The sequence below is a fragment of the Eubalaena glacialis genome, chromosome 5, assembly GCF_028564815.1.
Source record: "Eubalaena glacialis isolate mEubGla1 chromosome 5, mEubGla1.1.hap2.+ XY, whole genome shotgun sequence".
Classification (NCBI taxonomy): Eukaryota; Metazoa; Chordata; class Mammalia; order Artiodactyla; family Balaenidae; genus Eubalaena; species Eubalaena glacialis.
In genome coordinates, this window is record NC_083720.1 from 109,208,867 (window position 1) to 109,235,915 (window position 27,049).

The 27,049-nt window shown below is 41.9% G+C and overlaps 1 protein-coding gene across 9 annotated transcripts in view; it reads left to right on the forward strand.

Moving 5' to 3' along the window:
- Positions 1–24,547, forward strand: part of AFF1 (ALF transcription elongation factor 1) — a 199,140-nt gene extending 174,593 nt beyond the window's left edge. For 7 of the 9 annotated variants that reach the window (XM_061192492.1, XM_061192498.1, XM_061192494.1 and 4 more), the window contains 10 exons: positions 799–1,737; positions 10,540–10,643; positions 11,297–11,543; positions 12,247–12,338; positions 12,512–12,572; positions 15,518–15,654; positions 16,258–16,329; positions 16,755–16,895; positions 18,775–18,998; positions 21,997–24,547. In XM_061192492.1, coding sequence (XP_061048475.1) covers positions 799–1,737; positions 10,540–10,643; positions 11,297–11,543; positions 12,247–12,338; positions 12,512–12,572; positions 15,518–15,654; positions 16,258–16,329; positions 16,755–16,895; positions 18,775–18,998; positions 21,997–22,118 — 2,139 coding nt within the window. In that variant the 3' untranslated portion in view covers positions 22,119–24,547. The remainder of the gene's footprint in view (positions 1–798; positions 1,738–10,539; positions 10,644–11,296; positions 11,544–12,246; positions 12,339–12,511; positions 12,573–15,517; positions 15,655–16,257; positions 16,330–16,754; positions 16,896–18,774; positions 18,999–21,996) is intronic. The other 2 variants (XM_061192493.1, XM_061192501.1) reach the window with 2 other exon arrangements.
- Positions 24,548–27,049: the final 2,502 nt, after the last annotated feature.

A 27,049-nucleotide genomic window follows, 5' to 3' on the forward strand; every position in this document is an offset into this window, starting at 1 on the left:
GAACAGATAATCAGTATAATCTCACTGCTCTTAATTGTGTGCTCTGGAGCCTCCCTGTGTTTCTTAGAAAAATAGGTGCTATTTCAGAGACTGCCTGTAACAGGAGACTTCATGTTTGATTTTTAAAGAATTCAAGTGGGACTAATGGCTGGCTAATGTGACCTCACTTGGTTCTTTTTACCCAGTTGTAAAATCTGAAAATCAGAAGACAGTGTATCTGTGATAAACTGAAAGCTGTGTCATGTATTAATATTTTTAAGTGAATAAGGGAAATGAAATTGTCTTGAAGAAAGTCATTTTCAATTGACAAGTACATCAAAAAAAGGGATAAAGCGTGAAACCCATCCATAATCACTAAGACTTATTCATTGACCTTCTGAAAATCCTTGATAAAAGGATTCTTTTTAGCCTTCATTTTTCCCTATCATTTTCTGACAGAATAGTTCACAAGCCAAAATGTGAAAATTCTGCTTAAATTATATGGTAATTACCAGTGGAACAAAATATTTATTACACAGATTTCTCCGCAGTTGCCAATGGTCTACATTGGTCAGTATGTAATGGTCTATTATTAGTGTCCGCCACAGCAAAATTCCTGTAGCATGAAAAAATTGGAAGATTGTTTTAAGAGTTAATTGTTATAGAATTTGACCTATAATTAGAGGGGGGTCAAAAGAACCTGAATTCTTAGGTTTGTAGTGATTGCATCTCCTGGCCAGTCCTGTAGGATTGGGTGACTAACCCAGAAGAGTATCGTTATTGGTCAGTTAACCCTATCTTCTTTTTCCTTGTTTGTAGCCCGAACCTCCGACAACAAACAAATGGCAGCTGGACAACTGGCTGACCAAAGTCAGCCAGCCCGCGCCGCCCGCCGAGGCCCCGGGCAGTGCCAAGCCCCCGGCCCGGCACCCGGACAGTAAGGGCAAGGGTGGCGACGGCGCCACCGGAGGTCACGAGCGCTCGGAGTCCAAAGAGCCTCCCCCCAAAAGCTCCAGCAAAGCCCCTCGGGTGCCTTCCGAAGGCCCCCATGCGGGCAAGAGGAGCTGTCAGAAGTCCCCTGCCCAACAGGAGCCCCCGCAGAGGCAAACCGTGGGATCCAAACAACCCAAGAAGCCCGTCAAGGCCTCCGCCCCGGGGCATGCGGATGCGCATGCAGATGCGCGCGCCAGTCTGCTGGTGGAGAGCGAGTCCGGACTTCCTCCCCAGGCCTCCAAAGACCAGCCTTCCAAAGACAAGCCCAAGGTGAAGACGAAAGGGCGGCCCCGTGCCGCAGAGAGCCGTGAGCCCAAGCCGGTGGCGCCCACCTCCAGCGAACGGAAGAAGCACAGGAGCGGCCCCCCGGCCCCCCCGAAGGCACCTCTGAAGGACGCGGCGGAGGACAGGAGCCCCGAGCACTTTGCCCTCGTCCCCTTGACCCAGAGCCAGGGCCCTGCCCGCAGCGGCGGCGCCAGGACTAGTGGCTGCCGACTGGCGGTGGTCGTCCAGGAGGACCGCCGCAAGGACAAACCCCTGGTGCCTTTGAGAGACACCAAGCTGCTCTCCCCGCTCAGGGACACTCCGCTCCCGCAAAGCTTGATGGTGAAGATCACCCTGGACCTCCTCTCTCGGATACCCCAGCCTCCTGGGAAGGGCAGCCGCCCCAAGAAACCGGAAGACAAACAGCCATCGACAGGGAAGAAGCCAGATTCTGAGAAGAGAAGCTCAGAAAACTCAAGCAAGTTGGCCAAAAAGAGAAAGGTGAGTGGGGGGCTGACCTTCCCCTACAACAGTCCCTGCTGCGGACTTGGGGCTGTCTTTGGCCCTTGATTTTAACCCTGAATCGTCTTAGAAGAGGCTGGAAATCTTTGGATTCCATGTTGCCTTTGCGACTATACCAGAGTTAGTCTTTCACTGCAGATAAGTGTTGATAAATGCCAGATTGCTTTAAGTCTTACTAGTTTGAAAAAAAGATGAGGCAGTCATTGAAAAGGATATCTTGCTTTAGAATAATATAGCATTAAGGGTATGTTTTTATCTATTGTGATAATATTGGTATTTACCACCTGGCTCATTAGGTTTTGCCCTAGAAATTAAAACCTTACATGAACTGAAATGTTAATTCTGAATTACTGACAGGAGTGCTGTATACTAAATTTTACTCCTGTAGTTTGCTCATTTTGATACTGATATTATATCCATGTTTTAACTCATGGCCACCTAACACCTCATTAATTTGAAACCACCAGATTTAGAATTTGTGACTCCTGTTAATGACTTTTACTAATGAGCAGAGCATTATGAAAAAAAAGTTTTAGAGCTATTATAGAGATGGTTAGGGCATCATTTTGGGTAATATAGGCTGTTATGGTGCATTGTGAAGTATTGAAATCTGTCATTTATCATAGTACTTGGAAACTTCACTTAAGGAATGAACATAGTAAAATAATAATAATAATCCATGCATTATTTAAGACCCTTGTTACTTGGACATATACACTATTTTGAACAATCTCCTTTCGATCTTTATTCTGAATTATTGAGCTCTTGATATAGTTTTTTTGCTACTTCTTGATGGTGAAAGATTAGTGAGTTTTCCCCCCAGTGGCATTCCCAAGCCAACCTACCCAGGATTCAGAGTGAAAGGCACAAGAAGGGGCAACTCTTTCCTGCTGAGAAGGAATATAAACTTTAACACTCTTATAAATGCATAAAAAACTCTTACTCAGTTGTGGAAGTTGAGCTAAGAATAACAAGGACAAAAAGATCATGAAGACTGCTGTCATGTCTGATTTGACTGATTACTCCACTAGGTTAAAAATATATTGTGACTTTACCAAATAGTAAAGGGCGATAGTTTCTCGAGCACCTTGTCGAATGAGACGTGAGGGTGTGTATTGATTGCCACCATAATTGCAGCGGGCAAGTCCAGTGGGGTGGGATCAAGTGCCAATTGGCAGTGCTCTTTCAGCTAGAAGAGGGTGTATTCTCGTTCCTGATAACTTTTAGTTTAGTTTTTTTTTTTTTAATTTAATTTATTTTTAGCTGCATTGGGTCTTCATTGCTATGCGTGGGTTTTCTCTAGTTGCGGTGAGCGGGGTCTACTCTTCGTTGCGGTGCACGGGCTTCTCATTGCGGTGGTTTCTCTTGTTGCGGAGCACAGGCTCTAAGTGCACAGGCTTCAGTAGTTGTGGCTCGCAGGCTCTAGAGCACAGGCTCAGTAGTTGTGGCGCACGGGCTTAGTTGCTCCGCGGCAAGTGGGATCTTCCCGGACCAGGGATTGAACCCCTGTCTCCTGCATTGGCAGGCAGATTCTTAACCACTGCACCACCGGGGAAGTCCTCCATGACTTTTAAAACGATGTGTGCCTGTAAGAGGTGTAAAACTTTATGGAGAATATTGTGATGGGCCAGGCTAGGAAAAGGTGCCTGCATCTAATATACCCGAGAAATCTTCAAAAATACACTTTTTTTTCATGATGTATGTTTTATTTTATTTTATTTTGTACATATGTATATATCACATCATCTTTTTTTAAATTAATTTTTATTGGAGTTTAGTTGCTTTACAATGTGTTAATTTCTACTGTACAGCAAAGTGAATCAGCTCTATGTATACAAATATCCCCTCTTTTTTGGATTTCCTTCCCATTTAGGTCACCACAGAGCACTGAGTAGAGTTCCCTGAGCTACACAGTAGGTTCTCATTAGTTACCTATTTTATACATGGAATCAATAGCAAAAATACACTCTTTTACCTCCTCCTGGGAAGTCTTTTATCACCTGTCCCCCAGCTACCCTAATACTATCTAGTCTCCACTGCTGACCTTCTACATCAGCTGGAGTGGGGAGAAGTATTAGATTCTAAAACGCTTACTAACCAGGGGTAAATGTTGGAAAGTGGAGGCTCCGCAGACAGTTGTCAGACCAGTCCATCCTCCAGTGCAAATCTAGAAGCTCTGCTTGCAGCTCCAGAAAGGGAAATTCAGCTGTCCCTGTTGAGTAGATGAACTGTGCCCTCTGAGAGCCATTTCCAGCCCTTGGCTGAGCTCTCCTAGGGCAGCTCATTTATCTTTCTGTTCAAAGGATGGAGAAATAATGACTGCCTCATCTTAGGCAAGTCCATGCTTGCCTTAAAGCTCTGGCAAGCAGCTGAGAGATCTGGCTCTGGGAACAGCCTGCCTCCCTGCTGTGGAACTGACAGGATCAGGGACTGAACCAGTGGTTCCAAACCCTGGCTGCACATTCCAGTACCCTGGGGAACCCTCAGTACTGGTGGCAGGATGTGTGCCACCCCCCAGCCCCACACTCGCACTGTTATTTTCTAACTCCTCAGGTGATCCTAATGCCTAAGGCTCTGGAGCAGAACCTTATTATCAGGCCAGGATTGTATAAAGCTAGTGTTTTGGACCAAGAAATCTCTCCAGTGTGGTGCATTTAGACATCATGGATCTAGACAACCAGGAATTCCTGGCCTGAAGTATGTCACTAGTTAGAAACATTTCTTAGGAGCTTTCAGATAAATATAAACATCAGCCAACAATATAGCTATTTCATGATCAGAGAACTGTGTGTCATTGGTTTTGCTTCCTGCTGGATTCCAGGTGGTGGTATTAATACTGAACATCATAACCTCAGGTTCTCTCTGCGAGGGGCAGGCTCCCCCTTTCCTGTCAGGACCCTGACTCCACTTGCTCAGGGTACCTTTGGCCACCACCCTTGGACGAGCGGGGCAGCTCTGTGGACACCCCAGGTCTCTTTTTAAGCTTAGGTGCTTTCCCCCAAATTTGGATAGTGAAGACTTGTTCATTTTCTTCATATTAAGTGTGAACACTACAAAAAAACTCCACGAGAATATAGTGAGAGCTGTTGAATAATGTACCTGCTCCTTTGCATTAGTAGGATTTATTTAAAGGTTCATCCCTCTCTTGGCACAAAATTTAACAAATATTTTCAGAGGGTTAACAAACCCTTAAAGTCATTTTAGACTCAAAAGTGTGAGAAAATGATCATAAAGAGTTAGAGAATGGACTTGAGGACACGGGGAGGGGGAAGGGTAAGCTGGGACGAAGTGAGAGAGTGGCATGGACATATATACACTACCCAATGTAAAATAGATAGCTAGTGGGAAGCAGCTGCATCGCACAGAGAGATCAGTTCTCAACTCCGTGCTTTGTGACCACCTAGGGGGGCGGGATAGGGAGGGTGGGAGGGAGACGCAAGAGGGAGGAGATATGGGGATGTGTGTATATGTATAGCTGATTCACTCTGTTGTAAAGCAGAAACTAACCATTGTAAAGCAATTATACTCCAATAAAGATGTTAAAAAAAAAAGGATTCCATTATGAAGATTAAATATTCCCCCCCAAGTCTCCCCTTATATATTAAAAAACATATTTTGTAAGCCTGAAAAAAAAAAAAAGAGTTTATGGTGGTTAATAGCTGTGATGAAGCCATCAAATGTGGCACCTATAGAAATGTACCTATATATATTTTTTTCCTTTTTTCTTTTTTTTCTTCTACTTTAAAGGAGTGGGTTGGAGACAATTCATGAGAAAAAAGAGAAAATTGTGAGGGTAAATAGACATTAACTCACATGGTGCTCCTTACATAAACTACAGAATTTCTTCAACCTGATTACAGTTTAGAATTTAAAATAGAACTTATATTTTCTTTTATATAATTTTTAAGCTTTATGTTTTCCAGACTTGGAAGAAAAGTTGAAGTTGAGAAGCACAAGATAATATACAATCAGGGCAGTGCAAATGAGAGGATTCTAAAAGCACACGAAACATGCATAGAGCTAAGCATTGTTCTCAGTGCTTTCATAAGATAACCTCATTTCATTCAGTCACCTTATAGATGTCTTTCAAATAAAATGCTAGACTGTCTCAACAGTCATTTAGACAAATAACAGAACTGGGAGGTTATGTTCATTCAGGTCTTTCCCTTTTTCTAAATAACTGCTTTATGGACCAAGAAGCTTGGACACTTTTGGAAAAACATTTCAGTGCCATCGTTTATGTGTGTTTTGAGGAGTGGGGAGGGAAGTTATGGGATCTGGTGGGAAAATGTGCATTTTTATTGCTTGATGGTTAGTTCAGACCTTCCCAAGATCTGACTGTTTTCTCTTGGGTTGTTTCTCCAGATCAGCATTCCCAGTTATTATCCTTCAAAATCAAGGGTTTGAAAAGTCATCCCTATAATTTCCTAAAGCCACTTACATCTAATTTCTTCATGCCTGTTAGTTACCCTACAAGCATCATAGGAAGAACTGTTTTAGGGCCAGTCTCATGCCTGTGTATTCCCTCACCAAAAAGAAGGAAAAGAGTGGATTCCCTTTGCTTTTCTGTGGTACTTTCCCCAGTGAATATAACCTGCCTCATTCATGGGGTCAGCTTGGACTTACCTGCTGTGGCGTCGTCTTACTGAACCTCCTGCAGAGGCAAATCCCAGAAAAGTACCTGAACTTCCCCAAAGGCTGCTTCTCCACTTTTGCTATGCTCCATGTGCTACCAAGCGTATTTGCTTCCTTGTGGGAGAGGAGGATAGAATTTAGAATTGGAGTGCTGAGACCGCATGTGTCTCTTGTTCAGCTGCTACCTTTTATAGATGGGATCCAGAAAGGCCTTCACATCACTTGGCTGCTTAGCAAAAGCAGGTCTGGAGCTCAGTATGCTGACCCCTCCCAGTCTAGTGGATCTTGGCTCCTTTGCTCTCTTTCACATCTTTTTTTTTTTTTTTAATATTTATTATTTATGTATTTATTTATTTATTTTTGGCTGCATTGGGTCTTAGTTGTGGCACGCGGGATCTTCATTGAGGAGTGCAGGATCTGTCGTTGTGGTGTGCGGGCTTCTCTCTAGTTGTGGCGTGTGGGTTTTCTCTTCTCTAGTTGTGGTGCGCAAGCTCCAGGGCGCGTGGGCTCTGTTGTTTGTGGCACGAAGTTTCTCTCGTTGAGGCGCATGAGCTCAGTAGTTGTGGCGTGCGGGCTTAGTTGCCCTGCAGCATGTGGAATCTTTGTTCCCTGACCAGGGATTGAACCCGTATCCCCTGCATTGGAAGGCAGATTCTTTACCACTCGACCACCAGGGAAGTCCCTCTTTTTTGCTTTTAGTGGGGTGGGGCGGGAGGAGCGGGGTGTGTGTGCAAGTGCCTGTTAGGGGGTGGGTGCAGGTTGGGGGCCGTTGGTGGCATTCTTGGAGCAAGGCCTGAGGTCGTACTTCCAGATCAGTGTACTGACGGGCTGTTACAGTATCATCCCTGGCTCAACCCCTCCATTGTCCCCACTCCTGCCACCCTAGTGCCCGCCACACTTTGGTTTCCCTTCCAGATGCCCGTCATCTCTCCCCATCATGGCTAAGCTCTGAGTAGGCTATCTTTCTGCCTGTTAGAAACTATGGCCCCAAATGAGTGTTAGTTGTAAAAAAGCCGCCTTCACTGCCCCCTGTTATCCGCGGCACCTAGTTGGTGAGTCAGGTGCTGGGGCAGGCAGCAGGCTGCCCTGGAGGCCTCATCTTCAGAAACCGGCTTGGCCTAGCACAGTCCCACATCTTCCGTTTACGGTGTTCATTCTTGCCCTTTTGCTCCACTCTGTAGGTGGGGCAGCGTTTGGCAGGTGATCTGAGGCTGCCTGACCCAACAGGTTAGGAAAAGTAAACAAGTCAGTCGGGAACAGTCATCAGCCAGCAGGCTCCTCCTGTTGGAGGTGCGGGCACCGTGGACGCATTGTCCTTCTGGAAAAAGGGAGTGTCCAAGACCCAGACCTTAGGCAGGGGTCCCTGAAATGGGAGTTGATCTGTGGATAAGCCACTGAGCAAAGGAGACTCCTTTTTCCTTCTGAAGAGAGTACGTCACTCTCACCTCACTTTCAAATGGCTTCTTGACCCAGAAACAGCTCAAGAACTCCTTGCCTTCTGTTTTCCAGTCTTGGAATTCAAGTCTGCGTTTCCTGCCACCTAGGATCCGATGACTCCCTCTCTAATGGCGCCTTGCTAAATCCATCCACTTAGAGTTGTAGGGCAGGTCTGCTCCTGGGCCAGCTGGCGAATGCTCACAGAGTGCCTGCTCTGGGGATGCCCCCGGGACTCTTCCTACAGAAGACAAGAGGGTTCCAACTACAAAAATACTGACCCCGGCCCACAGGCGAGAATTCGGGTCAAAGCAAGCACAGTCGACAGAAGGGGATTTTGCTTAATTGGTTTAACGGCTTACATTCTACCAGCTGACAGAATATTACCAGCTTCTAAGTTGCTACATGTCAACATAAAGTGTATTATTCCAGTAAGTGCCAACATAGTTGTTAAAGCTAACATTGAAGTTAGTCTTTGGTGATTCTTGTTTTTGGGCTGTTCTCTTGAGTCACCGATTGGCACAAGCCAGAGTTAAAACCAGTTTGTGAGGATTGACTCACTATGAATCTTATTTTCATGTGTGGTTTATAAGGCCTGACACTTTGGTTTCTAGTTATAACTAGCATGTCCTAAGCAGCATGAAGATATACAAACAAAAATTAACCCTCATTCCACCTCTGGAGTTTGGTGTTTTCTTTAGAAAGTAACCTTGTGGACCGTTTATGCTTAGCTTTGTCTTGGGGACTTATCCCACATGTCGTTAACTGCCTGGAAATGCCTTCCATTTAAAAAAATGTGTATTACTAACTACTTCGTGTGCAAGTTAATTATCTGCCTGGGTATTTTAGCAAATTCTGTGACTTTTCCCAAAGATAAATTTCCCACCCTCTTGTAATGCTTGCTGGGCCAGCTGTGTGGCCTTTAATCTACAACTCAAGAGAATTCACTGGGGCCATTGGTAGCAGAGCCTCTTGGCCACAGTGGGTGTAGTGATGAGGGGATACCCCTTAGTAGTAGGGTTCTATTTTAACCAGTCACTTCTGGTTTATTCTTTCTTCTCTGCCAACATTGAGTTCATTATGAATTGTTGAATGGAGGGTGAGTTACATGCTGGGCAGAGGTGCAACAGGCCTCTCCTGGCCTGTGCCAGGACCTTCCATCTGTCCTGAGCTGTGCTCCAGGCTTGTGCTGTTGGCCTGCACTGCCTGCCACGTGAGAAACAGCCGTGTGAAATTTACTGTTGCAGCCGTGCCTGTGGGATGTGCTTATTCACATCATGTGTTCTCTCCTTATTAAGTCCCTCAAGACCCCTTTTCCCCGGTCTTCTGTAATGAATGGTTATATTTCTGAGCAACTGATTTGTTTTTATCTTACCTAACCTGTACATTTAATAATTCTTTCTTTGCATCAGCTCATTGGAAGTTCAAGGTCCATTTTGCAGATCACCTCTAGAAAAGTGTGTAAAACAGTTCTGTCCAGTAGAAATATAATGTGACCCACATACATAACTTAAAATTTTCTAGTAGCCATGTTAAGAATATAAAAAGGAAAAAAAAAACAGTGAAAAATAATTTAATCCAATGTGTCTAAAATTACCACTTCAGCGTTTCATCAGTAGAAAAATGATTACATTCTCCTTTTTTGGACAAAGTCCCTGACTTCACTTGTCGCTGTGGACTAGCCGTGTCCAAGTGCTGTGCAGCTCTGGGATGGAGTGTGCGGGACAGAGCGGAGTCGGCTTCCAGTGGTACCATAGTACCAGCCTTCCCTTGGATTTCTTTTCTCCACCCATATTTTCCCTTCTTCTTAATGTTCTCACCTGTGCAGACACCGAGAGATGAAAGCCAAGTATCCTTATAAGCCATCTCGAATGGTCCATTTTGAAACAAGAGATAGATGTTTTCCGCAGAATTTATGAAAGGCTGGATGGAGGTGCACACCCAGGCACGCTTGCTTGCAGAATGCCGGGGGAGGGAAGGGCATGTCTTTGCTATTTCCCTCCTTTTGAGCAGGGCCAGGCCGCTGATTTGCGCCTGGGCAGAGCTTGAGCCTACACATCTTAATTTATTCATTTTTCTTGGAGAAATTCAGAGAATGAGGGCGAGACTGTGGTGAAAACCGGGGCCTCCCACAATGAGATCATTTGAAGAGTGTTGTTTTTCCCTTTAAGGCTCTCAGAGAGGATTTCGGGTTTTTTAGGGATTGTCCTAGATTGGCTGGTGGTGTCCCAGATTTCTCTCCCGGTGAGCTGACAGTTGAGGAATTTAATTCTAAAGCACCTGAGTCGATTGAAGGACTCCCACCCGTCGCTTCACTGTCCTTGCTAGAAAGCTTCCTTCCCACAGGGCCATTACGTGAGCACAGACCAGGGGGGAAGGAGCCTGCATTTTGGACTTTCTGTAAATTTGATGTACATGTTGTCATGGGAAAACGCAACTGTTTTCTTCCTGGGTAGAGAAAAACCTGGCTCTTTCCTTAGTCCTTCCTCATGTACAAATCTGTCTCAGTACAAATCACATCAAATCTAGATGGTCTGCTGCCCTCACCACCACCACCCCCCCAAACACACAGTGTAGATACTTAGAAGGTTTATGTGTGTGTTTAGAAGTTTCCAAAAGTCTGATTGCTCTCATTGACCTTGCTGCATATTTTTTTCTGTTTTGTCTGTACAATTATGTTTGTAATAATTTGCTGTTATACTACAATAATAGGGTGAAGCAGAAAGAGACCACGATAGCAAGAAAATCAGGCTGGAGAAAGAAGTCAAATCGCAGTCATCACCCTCATCCTCCCACAAAGAATCTTCTAAATCAAAGTGAGTATAGAGATTGGGAACAGGCTGCGAAGGTGATCGAATCTTCCTGGATGGCAACACGGCAAAACGTTTTTCTTCTGCAGTAGAACGAGAGAATAGTGAACTTGTCGGGCTCATTTTGACGATATGCTAAGTTCTGTTTGTTTTCCTTCACGAGGACCTTAGAGGAATTAACGGTTCATTTGACAGCAAACTTAGATTTATCAAAAGCACAAAAAGACTTGGCAAAAACAAGTGAGTCGTGTCACCATGTAGGAACCAACAGAGATTTGAAAGAGAGAGAGAAGGGGTCAGATGTGAAGGGGGCAGAGAGGAGGTGGCAGCTGGGCCAGCCTGCTTGTCAGAGACAAGGTGCAGGTTGGGCAGCAGCTACTGCAGAGTGACTTGCTTGGGTAAAGGTAAGACCATTGGCAGACTCCGCAAGCTTAGTGACAAATTATACAACTTCGTTTATTACTCACAGGTAGGACTGTAGTTTTCAAAGGCATCAAAAAAAGGGCTCTGAAATTTGGCCTTTCTACAAAAATGGATTTCATGGCTCTGTGATATCTTTATTTTTTGTGTCAACAGCCATTTTGTCCTTATAACTCAACAGCTAAGTTATACGGTTCATGTCTTGCCTTAACCTAGTTTTGCATGATGTTTCATTCCAGAACTCCCAGGCCCTCCTCTGAGCCCTCAAAGAAGGAAATGCTTCCCCCTTCACTTGTGTCATCCTCGTCCTCATCCTCCCAGAAGCCAGCCAAGCCTGCACAAAAGAGGTCAAGGCAGGAAGCAGACCCCAGTGGCCAGGACCCTCCCAAAAGTGCCAGTAGTACCAAGGGCAACCACAGAGACTCTTCTGTTTCCAAGCACAGAAAAGTAGAGGGGAAGGGCTCTGGAAGCTCTACAGAACACAAAGTAAGGAGGGGAGGCAGTAATGTATAAAAGGGAATATGTTGGTGTGTCTTTACTTTAAATGCCCAAATAAGATGAGTTTTCTACGATGGTATTTCAGAGCTATTCATCACTTTTAATAAAGCAGTAATGAGTTATTTGTGCTTAAAGCTCTACTTTTCAGAGGGAGAGTAAAAGATAGTTCATATTACCTGAAAATTTAGGTGGCAGTTTATTCTTCTTAAAGTGGTTCAGAGGTGAAAAATCAGAATAGATTTTTGTGTTAATTTTCTATCAGGTGTTTTGCAGTAAAACATGATTACCCTGGTTGGTTCTTGGTTTGGATGTTTGATCTCAGATACTTTCATTATTAGTGATAATGGGGGAAAAAGTATCCACTTTCTCGAATACAGATTCCTTCCTTCCTGTTAACCTGGGGTAGGTGAGTGTGTGTGTGGATGTATTGCTTAAGAGAAAATATTAAATTTGGCTTTGTTGATAATCTGTTCTCTTGGGCATTCTTGTCTTATGGCTTTTCTGTGTCCCCGATACAATGCAAATCTACAGTTTCAGTTGAATCTAGCTGAGAAAGTGCTTGACCAAGCTAGAGTGTGCAGCGTTTGAGTTCCTTGCTTTTGAACTATTTTGGGCTAATTTAGAGAGACGGTACAGTTAGGCCAATGGTCTTAAATGTTACAGGGTGATCGGTATGATGATCTTTTTTAAGGGATCTTCTGGAGATACTGCAAATCGTTTTCCAGTGCCTTCTTTGCCAAATGGTAACTCCAAGCCAGGGAAGCCTCACATGAAGTTGGACAAGTAAGACTTTGGATGTTGCTGCTTCTCTCTTCTCCCTCCCCCTCCTCCTGCCTCCTCTTTGCCCTGCCTCTCCTCCCATCCTTGTCCCCCCTCCAGTCGTCTTAAGTCTTCTTGCCCCAGTCCAGTACCTTTAGGTTCCTGTGACCCACCCCTGGTCTTTTCTTCTCTTTCAGACAACAAGCAGATTTTCACATGAAGGAGGCCAAAAGGTTGAAGGACAAAGCAGAATTAGTGGTCAGTCTTGGCTCTTTCTCCCTTTGGTGGAATGTTTTCTGATCAAACACTTGCCGTCTCGTTCCAAATCACTGACTGTGGCTTGGGGGCGGGATGGGGGGTAGGGCTGCGGGGGCCTGACGTTGGCCGCAGTGTAAGCAGGGTCGGCAGGGTCGGAATGAGCGAGGGCTGAGGGGTTCCTAGGGAAGCAACACTGTTTTGACTTCGCTGATTCCGTCTGATCATGGGCAGATAGACAAAGTACTAGTTGCACGTTTTATAGCTAAATGAATGAAAGTTGATCTACCTGGTAGTGTTTTATTTAATGTACCTGAGGGCTTCCTTGTCCCACTGAATCAATTCTTTGGATGTGAAAAACAACTCTGGCTTATTGAAAGCTGGTCAATTTGTGGTCACCCCAAAACATTTCAAAAAGTGAGGTAACCTGTTTGCATTCCAAAATTATCTTAACGCCCTGTTCACTGTTAGAGGCTAACAGTGAACAGTGGACTGATACCATCAGGTGAAATTTTAAGGTGAAGGTGATGATTGCACTGTTGGTAAACATGCCTTAAAGAAACGAACTCTCTTTACCTGGTGGCTGTTGGACTTTCTGGAAGGTGGTAGTTTTGTTAATTGCATACATAAATAATGCTTTTATTTCTCTGCTGCAGTATAGTTATATAATGCTTGCCCTTTGTCATATTTAAGCATCTAAGACTCTGGGGCCTTTATTTGCTTGGTGTATTCCCCACACCTAAACCCCTGCAGATACCGTATGTTGAACTTTGTACCACAAGAGAACAGCATCGGTTGCCTTGATTCTGCCACAGGCAAACCTAACCACAAACTCTGGAGGTTCACGGGGATTGAATCAGATCAGTCCATGGTGGCCTCAAAATCGTAGCCCAGTGTTCTTCAACCCCAGTCTGTAGCCTGGCGTCTGTTGTCAGGCTGGGAAGGGCTGGGCCGAGACCCTTTTATCAGGTCCCCATTCATTGGAGTAAAATGTTGATTGAGTCCTTAGCATGCTTGATGCTGTAGGAGAGTCAAAGACAAATTAGACACTATCTCTCAAGTGACCCTGTACCAGCATGACCTGAGTCAGATTAAGATGCCTCAGATAGCACCAAACAGCGGTATCTTTCTAACCTCTTCCTTTCAGTTCTCCAAGGCTGTTGCTAGAACTGTATGAATCTTTTGATTTTTGAGAAAGAGTAAATATTCAGTACTTTGTCAGCCAGTTATCAAAAACTTATCTTGACACTGGGCACTAGATTCCTTCATTATTCAAACAAGATTAATACTCCAGGGAACTTTGTTTTTGTGTTGCTTTTAATCTATGCATATGCACATCTTCTTTCTCCCTTCCTATGGCTATTGCATCCCATTTTAATAAGTAATGTTAGCTCATTCCACTCTCAAAATATGCCAGTTTGGACAGAAACCTGAATGGCCAGCCTCTTCACAATATTCTCCTTCACTTGCACAATGTCTCAAAGATGACCATCTTGCGTTCCAGATAGTGAAGTGCACAACTGAATATAGAGTAGTGTATTTCACCTCTATTCTTACTTTACTTACTGTTAAGGAAATTAGAACTCTACTAGTTTAACCCTGTCTCAGGAGATACATAGAGTTATCACAGGAATATTTTCATTATTAACTTTACAAAATACTTAAGGAAGTGGATACTGGCAAATTGCTTTAGTATAGTTTCTTTTGTTTCTACCCTAAGGCCAATATAAATTTTGGAAATCCCATGAAGGAGATGGTATTGAATAAGTAAACTTGAAGAGTTAAATTCGCACCAGTGAAACAAACCAATAAGGCCCTATACTGTTGATTATTTGGGACATGCTGATTTGATTTTTATTCTTTCTGTCACTAATTTTCTGAGCCTGGGTTCTCTAGAAAAAATATTTTTAAAGCAAGTTTTTTTTTTGTTTTGGCCATGCCGCATGGCGTATGGGATCTTAGTTCCCCGACCAGGGATCAAACCCATGCCCCCTGCATTGGGAGCATGGAGTCTTAAACACTGGACTGCCAGGGAAGTCCCTCGAGTTATTTTTAAAAATTAAAATTAGTAGCCGTCTTTCTTTGCTGATGTGTCACCACCTCCTTACACTCCACTTGCACCTTTATGGTTTTCATTCATTCTTTTTGAACATATCAAAGTAGAGACATTAGCAGAAACTACAACCTTGCAAATGTCATGTTGATCAGTTGCTCTTAACAATGTGTGCTGCATATGACGTCTCATATGTAGTGAGACTCGGCACAGTCTCAGTCGAGTTGGCTGAATTCCACCACGTGAGAAGAGTGTAAGTGACAAAATATGTATTCGGGGTTAGATGACCACCAATATCTGATTGCATTCATATTTCTACATTCCTGTTAAGGGGCTCTGAAATTTTATCCCTGTTGGCCCATGGGATAGCCTTGTGCCCTTAACCCAGACTCCCAGAGGAGATGACCTTTTGGGCTCTAAAATACATAAAAAGGTTATTGTTCAACATGAAATCTAAGATGCTTATAAACCATAACATTTTTTACTTATTATAAGATAAACTTCAACACGTACAAAGAAACTGTGTCTGCATTATTCTAGTTGTGTGGAATAACCTATTTGCCAGGAAAATCATATGATGGGTAATTGCACACTAGTAACAAGGGGACCATGTACTGAGTGCCTTAGTTTGAATATGTACTTTAATAAGGTTTTGAGAGTATAGTCTTATTACAAGATTGTTGTCTCTTTCCTACTGAATTTTTAGTAAAAGAAAATTCTCAGTAGGTCAGAGCTGACGGGCTTTGGTTATTATGTTGAGTTTGTTTGTTCTCACACTTCTCTCTAGCCATAGTTAAATTAAGACAGTGGAGGGAAGTTTCTGTAAAGAATGTGTGTGAGAAACTAAGTAAAAGTCCGTGTTAGCCTTAACAGTGACCCTGTTCTTCGCCCACAGACGGACAAGGTTGGGAAGGCTTTTAAGTACCTGGAAGCTGCCTTGTCCTTTATTGAGTGTGGCATTGCCATGGAATTGGAAAGCCCAGCGTCCAAGTCAGCTTGCTCCATCTATGCAGAAACCCTAGACCTCATCAAGTAAGTTCAGACTCATTTTGCCTTCCTTTTAAGTACTTCTCTGTCCTTACCTTTATTGCTTTAATCCATTTGAACTTTGGTCTGAAGACAGCTTAACAAAGGGGAGTCTTTAAAAAAGTTAGTGATCCAGAAACTTTTTTTTTTTTTTTGGTCATGAACTAAAAATGTATTCCAGATGAAGTGCTAGAGCAGAACAACTGGGTTGGGCTGCATCATTTTGCCAAGTGCACGGTGAAATGCCAAACCCTTCAGGGAGAGGGTTGGTTTTTCCAGTTTTACTTTCTTATCAGATGCCCTCTCATCTCAGCTGAAGCTCTCGTCTTTGTTTATTACCTGCATTTCAGGAGGGGACTCAGTAAGGATACAAGTCTACTTGGTTTCAAGCAGGTGGACAGGTCAGAGAAAAGGCATGTCCTCGCCTAATTTTCTGAATGGCCTGAATTGTTGCTCTAAAGCCTCATTTTTCTTCTGCGTTGCTGTCATGTCTTCACATCTTCAGGAAAAATCAATATAAAACCAAGACAAACATAATAAGATATCTTTCTGTCTGGGATTTTCTCACTGCCTTTTTTTAACCTGATGTTCATTTGTATTTTCCTATAGATTCATAATGTCATTAAAATCCTTCTCGGATGCCACAACACCAACACAGGAGAAAATATTTGCTGTTTTATGGTGTGTATTTTTTTCTTTGTCTAAATAGTATTACATTTGCTTTTGCATATCTGTTTTCTTAAAGTGAAAATGATCATGAAAAGCGAATCACTACCAGAAAGTGGTAGGATGTGTGGTCAAGGGGTTAATCCCACTGATGGTTGATTATTATTGAAATGGCATCTACTGCCATTTTACTGATGACTTTGGTCTTGTGACTTAAATTATATCCTTGTATATTTGTGTTGTTTCACCAGTATTTACTTCTGACGCTAGTGTGAGCAGTGCAGTGAGATTCTCGATATTCTTTCTCGCGTCGATGAGGAAAACCCCGTATGTTCATTAGGGTGAACATTAGGGAGAAGGTTAGGTGGCTTGCTCTCTGTGGTAGTGATACTCATGAATCGGAGCTAATGCTTCACTTCAACTTATGTTTATGTTCACAGCATGCGTTGCCAGTCCATTTTGAACATGGCTATGTTTCGTTGTAAAAAAGATATAGCAATAAAGTATTCCCGTACTCTTAACGAACACTTCTTCAAGACTTCTTCCAAAGTTGCCCAGGCACCTTCTCCATGCATCGCAAGGTAATGATCAGTCTAATTTAAATAACTTCCAAAATTAAGTTCGTTCTTTCTTTACCTCTTGCTGTGACTTTGTTTCAAAAATTGTTTACATCCATGTGCTTATTTGCTTGTTCAACTGAAATCATTAGCACATTTCTACCTTTTTGAGGAATAGTTAGAAATCAAGGTGTTTGCTGGTTGGGCAACATAAAAAGATAACTACATAGAATCTAGGGTCCAGATTTTAGAGCTTTGAGGATATTTAGATATGCCCAACGATGCAAAACAGGCAGAGCCAGCGGAATCAGAGCGAAGGTCCTTTCTCCTTCTATGCAGCACGTTGTCTTAGCGTTTCAGTAAACAAGAACTTTCCAAAACCAATTCCCTCCTACCTTCTCCAGGGTCTGTAACAGTGATATTAAGAATGAAAACAAATTTTTCCCCCCACTTTGTGAACTGAAATTGCTCATCTGTTCCATAAGCTGTCGAAAAACAGTCCTTGTGCGGGTGTTTTTAAGATGAAGATAGACTTTTCTTCCCTTTGGTACTTGCCTAGTATTTTTTTTTTTTTTAATTTGGTCGTATTCCTTGAAAAGCTCCCAGTTCTGACGGGTTTTGCTATTTTAAGAACATCACCTAGAAGATTGCCCCATTTCCAGCACATTCAAAAGAAGAGATTCCCATATGGCCTCTCTTAAAAAAAGAAAGTCCTGATTGAGAAGCAACTTCTTTACCTCTGAAAATTTTCATGACTCCTACCTCTGAGATATTATTCTAAGTTAATAGGTTGTCAGTCACATGATTTTAGATCACTCCTTCACCATCTGGCTAGCCACCTTCCTTGTACCAAACCTTGTTTTAGGCGCAGGGAAGCAGCAGTAAACAAAGCAGACAGGAATTGCCGCCCTCGGGGAGCTTCTGCTCTAGTTCTTCAAAATGAACTTTCTGCTGGGGACGCTTAGGATCCATTAGAGTTCATGAAGCCCAAGGGCAGATGTAACTATGTGATGAGGCCACTGCTGCTGACCCATCTTTCCATTTCATATCCATCACTTCTTAACGTCTGAGTGACTTCACGTGTGTTTCTCGTTTGATCCGCATCAAGGCACTTGTGAGCTTGCAGGTGCAGGTGGGCAGTCACTAGGAGAACACAGAGCACGGTGTGAGTCCCCTGATGCCCAGTCTCCTCGTGGGCTGCCCTCTGTTCAGTCAGTGATGGGCTCAGCAGGTGTTTATCCAGAGCACGTCCTGTGCTAAGGGCTAGAAATGCAGAGATTAGGAAGAGATGGTCCCTGCCTTCGAGGTGCTTGTGAGGCAGGAAAAGGAATAGACAGAAAAGTATAATGAGGTGTGATAAATGCAAAGAGACAAGTTCAAGTGGTGACAGAAAGGAAACTGTGATGTATCCCCAGTGTCTGGAGGAGCGCTACGTGCAGAGTAGGAGCTCAGTGATGTTTATTGAGTGGATGAGAGAATGAATATATCGGAGATGAGGACCATCTTCTCAGGGGAAGTGTTGTCTTCCTAGGAGAAGTTGGAATAGGGGTCGGGGAGAGAAGGGATTCCAGGCAAGGGAGTAAAATATGTAAAGGGCCTGGGAAATACACTTGGAATACAGATTTGCCCACCTGATTCTATGTCCAGTGAAGAACACCTTACGTCTCTCCAGTTACTTTTTCCATTTGGAGGGCCCCATCCCACTGTGTTTTATGAAATAAATTTCCAGGATACTGAAGGTGAAGGGTGCCTCTCTGACCTTGTAGAAGTGATGTTAGAAGTGATTGTCATTTTGGCAAGTACACACTAAAGCCTTGTGACTTGGACTGCAGTTCCAGAAACAGGAGATCTGTGATCTGGGAGTTCAGGTGATTAACCAGTTCTCTTTTCTTCCACCTTCCAGAAGCACAGGCACACCATCCCCCCTCTCTCCAATGCCTTCTCCAGCCAGCTCCATAGGATCCCAGTCAAGCGCTGGCAGTGTGGGGAGCGGGGGCATGCCCGCCACCATCAGCACCCCAGTCACCATCCAGAACATGACATCTTCCTATGTCACCATTACTTCCCATGTCCTTACTGCCTTTGATCTTTGGGAACAGGCTGAGGTCCTTACCAGGAAGAATAAAGGTAAATGGTTCTGTCGTGGTTATTACTGGGCCATGGGGATTGGGAGGGGAATAACATTGTATTTTCTGTTCAGTGTTTTGGCCTTTTTTTTTTCTTTTTTAAAATTAAAGTATAGTTGATTTACAATGTTGTGTTAATTTCTGCTGTACAGCAAAGTGATTCAGTTACACACATAAATACATTCTTTTTCATATTCTTTTCCATTATGGTGTATCACAGGATATTGAATATAGTTCCCTGTGCTATACAGTAGGACCCTGTTGTGTATCCATTCTATATGTAATAGTTTGCATCTACTAACCCCAAACTCCCAGTCCATCCCTCTCCCACCTCCCCTACCCCTTGGCAACCACAAGTCTGTTTTGGTTTTGTAGATAGGTTCATTTGTTCCACATTTTAGATTCCACATATAAGTGATATCATACAGTGTTTGTCTTTCTCTGTCTGACCTTACTTCACTTAGTATGATAATTTCTAAGTCCATCCATGTTGCTGCAAATGGCATTATTTCATTCTTTTTCATGGCTGAATAGTATTCCATTGTATATATGTATCACATCTTTATCCATTCACCTGTCAATGGACATTTAGGTTGTTTCCATGTCGTGGCTATTGTGAATAGTGCTGCTGTGAACATAGGGGTGCATGTATCTTTTTGAGTTAAAGTTTTGTCCGAATATGTGCCCAGGAGTGGGATTGCTGGATCATATGGTAGTTCTATTTTTAGCTTTCTGAGGAACCTCCATACTGTTTTCCATAGTGGCTGCACCAACTCACATTCCCACCATCTGTTCAGTGTTTTGAAGAAAAGGAAGTATGCAGCTGTTTACTCTTCTCACATTTTCTCCATGCTGTCACAATTCTTTCTTGAGCTCTGTGGCATGGAGATAGATTTCTGTGACTAGATCTTAGCAAAATTAAATCAGAAGTGGCTTTAGCACCTTGCCCCTTCGGAAGTTTTGGTATCGTTATTTCACCCTGAACTGAAGTGCTAGCAAAAGGGCTAAGCAAATGCAGATGGAAAGTCATTGGCTGTCCCCAGGCACAACACATTTGAGATGGGAAGTAGCATAACCTAAAATACTGCATTTATTCTTCAACCCAGAAATGTAAAATGGATGGAGCACCTGATGGCTGAGGAAGAAAAAAGCAGCTGAAACTACGAATACATATTTGTTTCATAATCACTAACTTTAAGCCAGTAGTTCTCTAATTTACGGGTCTTCATAAGATGTACTGTTCAATGCTCAATTGTTATGTCATTCAAAGACATCAGGTTCATCTGTTTACCAAGCTAGAAACGTAGTATGTAGTTTCACTTTTTTAAATGCAACAGCTGTGCGGAAATTTTTTTATCATTAACACTTGAAGTAATAAAATAGGCTTCATTTATTAATAAATATTTCATTTGATTTATTTTTATATTATAGTTCCATTTGTGAGGCTTGTGACTTTTGTTTATCAGCTATAATTTCTACACTTGTAAGGCTTAAAAGGAAGCAAACAAGTTTAAAAAAAAGAAAATTGCAAATAACATTAGTTTGGGTATCTTTGAAGTGCTATTGAGTCTCATCTGGGAAGATTATGTAAATTGCATTCTCCTTGCTTATTATATGGGTAGAATGGGGAAAAAAGGAACACAAATTCTCATTAAATTCTGGGTATATTTCTGTTATGCTTTCTGTTTCTGTAGTTGGTTCTGAGGTGAATATGCCCTATTCTGTTTGGAAGAATGGCCTTTTAGTTATATAGCCAAAGACATTTAGTATTTTCTGGTTCCTTAAGATGTTATTGTACCATTTTGTAAAAGGAATATTATTATTACTTATTAAAATTGTTTGGTAAATATTTTTGACAAATTACCTTCTGAAGCAGCCACAACTTAGAAAGATAATATCAAAACTAAGGTGATTTTTTTTTTTTTAAAAAAAAGACCCAGCCAAAATAAGGTGTGAATTTGTCATACTGTTAAATTGAAATTGGTAACAAAATGTATCCCCTTCCAGTTTACTTTTTTGGGTTTAAGAGTAATTGAAAATTTTATTTTATTATATTTAAAATAATTTCTAAGTGTGAGCAGCAAGACTGACTGTAGTTTCAGTTTTTATTTTCTGTGGACAGACTTGATAAACTGGAGACCCTGAAGCAGGATTACCCAAATTGTAGTGTCAGGATTTTAGCTGTACCAGAGGCCTTTATGTGCTACATGTAATTTGTATAAAGTTTTATATGTGCAAATTGGGTACATAAATAGTCTCTATTTTTCTAAGGGAATGCAATAAATGTAGCATCGTGAATAAATATAACTTTCATAATCCTTAAAAACTGCGTTTATTGCTTGTTTTCAGTATATGTTAAGAAAGATGGTTAGCAACAGTATGGGAAATATGGCTTAGTAAATATTCTTGGGTCTTGTTTGTGAAGAAGGCCCTTGGAGAAATCCAAGGTTTAGGAGATGGTCAAGCACCTATTAGAGGAACTGCTTGGTGTCGGTGCTAGTGACCACTGAGCAAATGCTTATATGTAAATACCAGATTAAAGCCTTGACATGCTCTTTCCTGGCTATAGGGAAGAAGTTGGCCAGCTGGCTGTGGCCACTTACTTTCCTCACAGCCTCTTCAAACCTTGTTTTCTTTCTTGGCAAACTAATGATGCTTTTTTTTTTTAACATGTTGAGTATTTTTATTTGTTTATTTTCATTCATGTGTCCATTGATCCAAAAGTATAAATTGAGTATTTTCCACTGTCAGCCACTGTGCCAGGCATTATGGAGTCAACTGTGAAACAAACTTAATTCCTCCCTTTTTAGACTAGTGGAGGGATGTGGAGAGTTAGCAAACCATTACAGTAGATGTGAAGTTTTTTTCCTTTTTTTGCTCTGCTAGATGACGTACAGAATACTGTGGGGATGTAGTTTCTGGAGCCTTGCCTTTTTATGTTTTCACATTTATTTTGTGTGTGCACGTGTGTTTACATGTTGGGCTTGCTTTGTTTGCAGAATTCTTTGCTCAGCTTGGCACAGGTGTGTGCGCCCTGGCCCTTGACAGCAGTCTGATGGACCTGGTGCGCTATACAAGACAGGGCTTTCAGCGGCTGAAACAAGTAACCAAAACACCTTAATGGAGGCCCAGGTTGATCTGATGCCTTGGGAACTTTTTTGCACGTTGGAAGCCTCAAAACAGTCCAGACATTTGTCTCATCAGGATACCAAACTTGAGAAGAGAAGCACCATGAGATGGCCAGGACATTTGTTCACTGAAACTCAAGAACTATGGAATCATTGGTTGGACAGGATGTTTTTGTAGAAGCAGAAATGAGGAGGCTGGCCTCAGAGATGATCTTGCCTTTCCTTCCTAAAGGACAGAAGTGCAATGTAGCCTGAGTGGGCGTATGAATGGTCTAGAAACATTTCCGTCTTTTTTTAACCAGCAGGATGCAAATGAAATGAGGAGGAGCAATTTCAACTCTGAAAGCAAATTCACATCATCTCAGTAGCCACATTAGTTCATTCCTAGAAGGAATTTTTTTTTTTTAAACAGTGAATTGTGGTGTAGGGTTTTGTGGGTGATTTTTTTTTTTCTTTTAAGTTTTGGGGGAAATATTTGTTTAATAAATTCTAATGGTCATCTATAAAACATAAGTTGTGAAGGACTCCACTGTACCCCACTTTCTGCCATTGAACAGTGGCTTTGATAATACCAGGTATTGTCCTAATTTATAAAATTGAAGGCAACCCACCCCCCGACCCCCTATTGCCTGGATACTGCACGTTCAACCCAGCTCTGATTTCTCCGTTACTGTGCTGGAAGGCGGCCCCATCGGGCTGGGGGAGAGAGGAGCTACAGCGCACAGGGGAGCCATCTCCATCCCCATCCGCATCCCCATCTCCATGTACCACGGAGGACTGGGCGCTGCCGTTCCCACCCCCTGCTCCAGAGAAAGGCAGTCACGTTGACTGTACTCTGCATTTTCTACTTTGGGGAGGAAGGAAACCAACATTTATCCGTGACCAGATGGTTGAAGTGCTTTTCAATTTTTGTTTAAGTAGAGCTGGAATTTGAGGTGCTGATCTGTGGTCTACAGTTATGTGGTAACTCACGTTGTCTACCAACTCAGAGTTTTGTCAGTGAACAAAGAAAAATGAAATCTACTTCTTAGGCTATATTTTTCTGCTACAAATTACTTTATATTTATAGCAAAACTAGACTTTGAGAGCCCTTGATTGTCTAGGGGAAATTAACTCCCTGAGAGGCTGTGGAGATTTGGGGTGGTTTATTAGACTTTCAAAAAAAAAAAGTCACCACATGCCTTCAGTCCAGAGTGTTCTCAATCAACTAGATGTGATTAGACTGAAGAGGAACTGTGGCCTTCCCATAAGTTGTTATTGCCAGATTCTATACATTAAACCAAGTTTATTTTGAATGACTTAAAGTGGGGGAAAAAAAACCCAAACAAACAGAATTCCCACATATCCATAAGCACAGATTTTTTTCATTGAAACTTTGAGGGTTATTATTGGAAGCATTATTTTGAGTGCAGTGTTTTTAGAAGCCAATTCTTTTTATCCCTTTTAGAAGTAGAATTTGCACATCTCTTACAATTGAGGAGTGAGTGTTAGCGCTACAACTGGTTTATTTTTCTGCCTTCATCCCATTCCGCCCCCTACGTGTTGTTTCCTACCAAGCATGTTTGTCATTGTCATGTTTATTAGTGAAGAAGGGAGTACCATCTTTATTTGTGATGAAGCGGTCTAAGGGCCATATGATGAATGTAAGAACTTTCTTGGTAATTGGTAACTATATAAAAGGGATGTGTAGCGGATGGGAGTGATGCTTATTTTTCACAGTATGAATTGTTTGTGTGAAGCTGTTCCTTCAGTGTCTTAGAGTATCTAGCCTGTTCTTTGGTTATCACTAGGACAGAGGTCTGTTACTTCATGTTTAGGTTAAAGCGAGAGCATTACAACAGTAGTAATATCTGAGCATAAGAACTTGATGTGCGATCTTGATGGACTGATTTCATTTACTGATGTTCTAAAGCAGAGCCATGGTCCTTTTTAAACTACTCGTTTAAAAAGCAGCCTGTTGTTAAATGAACAGTAATTGCCTGGTAGGTTGTCTGCTTGTGGCATTGTGTGTCCATCTCTTCTATGTAGGAGACAGGACACCAGAGTGTGTTCTTGAGGACAGGTTCTGATCCATGCACACCGTGCTGAGTGTGTGTGTCTTGTCAGGAGCCACAGTGTCCCCCTGACTGAAGACATTTCCAAGTCAGTTTCTCAGCCATTTCTAAAAGAGGTAATTGCTTTTTCAGTGGCCTTATTCTTTGTGTGTGTGTTTTTTTCCCTGACCTTTATATTAAGATTTTATTTGTCCCTTAAAAAACTAATGAGTTTGCAGAGATCAGTTTGTACTATTTTGATCATGGAATATTTCTGATTCTTACTGCAAAATGCATTTTACCTAAAAGAATTCTTAATGGCTACTTTTAAAGCAGAGTATGTAAAAAGGTAGTGGCTGATGAATCCTTAATGTTCATAAGGTCTTTTCGCTGTTACAGTTGTATATAGAAATCTAAAGGATTTTTAAATCATTTGCACTTTTCCACTGCATGCTTAAATTCCCAAAGGCAAAATTTGTACTGAGGTAGATAATTGAAAGGACTAGATTATAAAATCAAGCCTTTGAATATGTGAAGTTCTTATAACAACTGTAATAGTACATACTTCACAGTGAGACAAATATAAAACATCTTGAGTAAAAATGGAGTGTAAAAACCTTGCCTTTGGCACTACAGTTTCGTGTGTGTGTGTGTGTGTGTGTGTGTCTATCTTTACTAGGAAATGGAAGAACACTGTTTTACTTTAAAAAATGTTGAATGTTTCTGTCCTTCCTGGAGGTAATTAAAATGTGAATCACTGAATTTAAGATTTTAGCTAGACTAAGGGCCTTGATAAACAATGATAAAACACTTCACTGAAATTTACCAAATTACACTGGGTTAAGAATGTGAAAACGTCCGCCATATGCCAGCTGTGGTAGAAGAGCAGGAGGGTCCAGCTGGCATATTATCAGGATCAGAACTACAACAGGAGAATGACTTAGCTGATGCTATGATTTAATCACAATACTGAATGGGAAAAGCATCTGATTTTTTTTTTTTTTTGAACAAAAGGACCTTTATTTTATAATCTGTTTTGACCAAAATGTTTAGCTATTTCCCCTAGACAAATTGGACCGCACTTATCTCCCTTGTTCTGTATCCTTTAATTCCCGATCTCAGGATGTTTAGAAGCTAACAAACTACCCCTTTCTGGCTGAAAACTTGCCTTAATTGGTACCTTAAATATTAACGTTAGTAGGATCAGGAGCTTACTATTTTTTTTTATGATTCCTGTTCAGTAATTTTTAGAAGCAAAAAGAAACCATTGTGCCCTCCAAAATGAATAAAACTCTTATCTCTGATATATGAAAGGAAATGTGTGTGTACATACACACACACACACACACACACACAGAGAGACTAAGAGGCTGGCTGAATTGGATATATTTATTGTGCCTTTGTTGACCACACCTAATTTTGGAATAATGCTGTATTCATTTTGCCATGGTTTTCAGGGATGTTAGGTGGGTCTTGCACCTTTTTCTCTTCTGCTTCATGCAGTTTGAGGTGTATTTGTGCATCTTTAGGTAAATGAATCAAATAAGGCTTGACTCCCTACCTCCCACACAGGTTCTACTTTTTCTTAAGGATTTGTTTGCCCAGACACTACGCAAAATCTGTGAAAAACTTTGCCACCTCATCTCCTACACTCTTTACCACTGATGAGCAGTATTTAAATCTTGCTAGAATATTTGGCCTTCTTTTAGAAACACAGATGTAGAGATTTCCTCATTGTGGTTGTGGAGGGGTGTCAGGATTATAGCGGTACTTGGTCCCTTTCTCTCTTGCTCTAGTGGTTGCCTCTTGTTTTTGGTCCTACTTAGAATTTGTGGATGCAGGTTTTTTTCCTGTACTTTTGTCATTTTGTTTGTGGGAGGCGGAGTGGTAGAATAACAAACATGGTGTTGGGGATTTTCCTTCAAACATTGCAAGTGGTATTTCTACCATATACACCTCAAATATCCAATCCAGTTGTGTCAGTCACCGAAAATCCGAGAACGAATTGTGACCACTGGCCATGCTCTTTAGTTCGTATTTACGAGGCGTTGACAAGCACCCATCCACCACCTCTCTTAAGGTAGCTGTAAATTTCCTGTTGTCCTGGGGAAAGCCACTCTATTCTGTTCGCGGTGTGTTGGATATCAACAGGTACTGTGCTGGGTAGAGAAGTGCCTGTATTTCTCTACCCAAGACGGCAGGAAGGAAACTTACAGCTCCCTGGGAGCCTAGATATTACTGTATCGACCTGGAAGGACAGAGAAATAAGACCACTGACAGCGAGGCTGGCCGAGCTGCACTGGTCAGACCAGGCAGTGGCTGACCTAAGGAAGATAACTTGCTTTGCTTACAAGTAGATGTTTAAGTGATGCTGAATACAGGCAGTATTAACTTTTGTTAATTAACTTTTGTTTAAGAACAAAAGGCAGTACTCGCCTTTTGTTCAGGCCATCAACATGTATTGTTAAAATTACTGCACATCCCCTCCTCAGATACCAAGTATACACTGTTCATGTTGGTGTGTGTGTTTATACACGTGTGTCCCAAATCTTGTGTTGGTTTTTTTTTTTTTTTCTTCTCCTGAATGTGATCATGTTTTGGATGATACCTGAGCAGGGTTGCCTTTTTTTATTTATTATCATTATATATTATATTATATTATATATTTTTTGCTTTCTTATAACTTTAGAGGAAAGTCAAATCTTGGTATTATTAAAATTGTTTAAAAAAGAATAAATCGTCCAGTTGATAAATGAAGATCACTGGTCTGTCTCTAAAATAATATGAATTTTTCTTTAATTATTGTGTAATAACGTGCCAGCTATCTAGTCCACACAATGGTTTTGTATGTAGGATAGGGAAGCAGTGATGCGCTCAGTGGGAAGATGTGC